This window comes from Trichechus manatus, unplaced genomic scaffold (assembly GCF_000243295.1).
Source record: "Trichechus manatus latirostris isolate Lorelei unplaced genomic scaffold, TriManLat1.0 scaffold00180, whole genome shotgun sequence".
NCBI classification, from domain to species: Eukaryota; Metazoa; Chordata; class Mammalia; order Sirenia; family Trichechidae; genus Trichechus; species Trichechus manatus.
In genome coordinates, this window is record NW_004444116.1 from 4,529,671 (window position 1) to 4,532,502 (window position 2,832).

The 2,832-nt window shown below is 37.2% G+C and overlaps 1 protein-coding gene across 1 annotated transcript; it reads left to right on the top strand.

Annotated features, from left to right (window-relative positions):
• Positions 1-1,608: 1,608 nt before the first annotated feature.
• LOC101343384 (olfactory receptor 14J1-like) lies at positions 1,609-2,608 on the top strand. Its single transcript, XM_004387131.3, has one exon. The coding sequence runs from the start codon at positions 1,609-1,611 to the stop codon at positions 2,569-2,571; it is 963 nt and encodes a 320-aa protein (XP_004387188.1). The 3' UTR covers positions 2,572-2,608.
• Positions 2,609-2,832: the final 224 nt, after the last annotated feature.

Below are 2,832 nucleotides of genomic sequence, written 5' to 3' on the forward strand. Positions count from 1 at the left end.
GAGAGATTAAATTTGTGGTTCGCATTTACAAAGTAAGACAAAAGAGGCTTTCAAATTTGGCTCCAAAACAAAACTTTTTAATGTTTTAATTTAGTATCTTTTTATTATAAATCTAAAACCACTGACCTCTGCCAGACAGTAGGCATAGAAATAAAATGTTCCAATGCCAAATTCATTCTTCACAGAAGAGAAGAAATATGGGAGGTAGAATAAGTCTGGATGTCAGCAGGAGAGATTTGACATAAGATATCAGAAAAACAAAGCAAATGAGAGAGTTATTGAATTGACTAACAAAAGTCTCTCAAAATGATAAGGAATGGGAAGGAAATACTGGCCTCGAGGTTTAGAATTTTCTAAGTTATCATTTCTAAGAAGATGAATTACTAAAACACAAAAACCATCTGGTGAGCTATCACATGGCTCAGAATAAAGCACAGAGAGACTCGATACAGCAGTTTTTCCGGTTGTTGCCCAGAACTCACAAAGTAATTAATTCATCAGTCCTCATACACTGATGAGTATTTTAGTGAGGGGAGAACTCTTGGGTTATTTCCCTCCCACCAAGTTTCTAAAACCAAAATACTAGACAATGAACCAAAATTTTTTTTCTCCCTTCTCTAACATGTATATGACTTCATACCTCTTCACATTTTCTTTCTGAAGTAGTGTATTGGGTATTTAAATATTTTCCTTCCGCATTTAAGACTACCTCAGAGCAATCACTATGTATTTCTCTTCTTTGCAAATGCCTTTTCATGTAGCAAATGGTCAATAAATATTTGATGACTTAAACTAAAGACAAATGATGTGAAGAGAAGGTGAGTAAAATGAAGATTTAGAGAAAGTTGTTAGATACCAGATGATACTCCAGGGAATCAAACTGGATGCTGAATCTGAGAGTAACATGTAAATATTTCCTTTGCAAAAGTGCATTTACTTTTACTTCAATGAGAGGTTGTGTCCATTAAATAAAATGTTAATTGGAAGGGTGATAACAATACAATTTGGCCCTTGGCTCCACAACTATAGAGGCTCTATCTCTAAGGACAGAATTACTTGATAGGAAGGGACCTTGGATATTATCCAGTCTAACCATCTAACCCGTGTTTCAATTCTCAATACCATATTTCCTCTAACAAGCCATTCTATCTGCTAAAATAGGGTAGTGTACTATACACAAATGCATCCCATCCAATTTCTAAAACTCTGTATTCAAGAGCTGATCACTGCTTTTGTTAAACTGACTTAAAGCAATGAGTTTCATCAGTGAAAAGGAGAGTGCTGTTTGTCTGTGTGTGGTGTAAAATTTTTTTCTGGTGCAAATTCTTTTTTCTATGACAAGACCAGTGACTTTAACACATTTAACTTAACTGTACCTGCTGGTTTGTATTGGGAGTTCCATGTAAGCTCCAGGAATACAATAAACACATCTTTTCCCCTTCGGACCCCAAACGTCTAGGACACAGCTGATACATAGCAAGTACTTAATAAATAATGGTTTTAAAAAGCAATGATGGATAAAGGAATGGAAATTTAGTTTAATATCTTTCTACTGCATTTTCCATGTCCCCTTTTCTTCCAGCTGCCACCATAATTGGTATCTTCAAAATGGTTATGACAAATGTAACCACAATGAGTGGATTCCTTCTCATGGGATTTTCTGACATTCGTGAGCTGCAGATTTTACATGCTTTGCTGTTCTTGGTGATGTATCTATTGGCCTTGGCAGGTAACCTCATCATTATAATCATCACCACATTGGACCAGCATCTTCAACCCCCAATGTATTACTTCTTGAAGCACCTTTCCCTTCTGGACCTCTCCTTCATTTCTGTCACGGTCCCCCAGTCCATTGACAATTTTCTGATGGATGATGGCTACATTTCTCATGGCCAGTGTGTACTCCAGGTTTTCTTCTTCACATCCTTGGCTTGGGCTGAGATGGCCATTCTCACAGTGATGTCTTATGACCGCTATGTAGCCATCTGCTTCCCACTGCACTACGAGGTCATCATGGATCCTAGTAAGTGTAAATGGGCTGTGATAGCCATATGGCTAAGTGGAAGCATCTCTGGAATCTTGTACACAGCAACCGCATTCTCTATCACATTCTGTAGGGCCAAAATAATCCACCAGTTCTTCTGTGACATCCCCCAATTGCTAAAGCTCTCCTGCTCCAATGATTACCTTGGAGTGATTGGAGTGGCTGTTTTCATGTCTGTGATGGCAATCATCTGCTTCACCTCCATTGTTCTCTCCTATATCCACATCTTCTCCACAGTTCTAAGAATATCCTCTGCTGAGGGTCGATCCAAGGCCTTCTCTACTTGCCTGCCCCACCTCTTTGTTGTCTCATTTTTTCTCTCCACAGGTATCTTTGAGTTTCTAAAACCAACTTCAGATTCTCCAACTGCTTTTGACCTTATAATTTCTGTCTTTTATACAGTAATGCCACCAGCACTCAACCCTATTATCTACAGTCTGAGGAATGAGGCCATGAAGGGAGCTTTCAGAAAGTTACTGATGGGTGGAGAATTCACCAGGAAAAAAATATTTTTGTCCTGTTGTTGATGACTCTTCTATATTATAAACAAGAAATATTTTAAATAATATTGAATTCCTTCAATACGTGGCATTGAGGAAAAGCAATAAATTTATTTTTCCCTATAGATTAACGATGTAATATAACCATTGTCATTAGAGAAGCTCTTCATATAATTCCTACACCTCTTTAGTAATTAAAACCATTTGTTCATTCTTTCAAATTAAGAGAAAATAAACAATTACAATCTTTTAATATAAGCTCACTACTTTTCTTTCCCTCCCAATGCA

Excerpts from the sequence above, each read along its gene's own strand:
- LOC101343384 (XM_004387131.3), top strand. The coding sequence starts at position 1,609 with ATGGTTATGACAAATGTAACCACAATGAGTGGATTCCTTCTCATGGGA.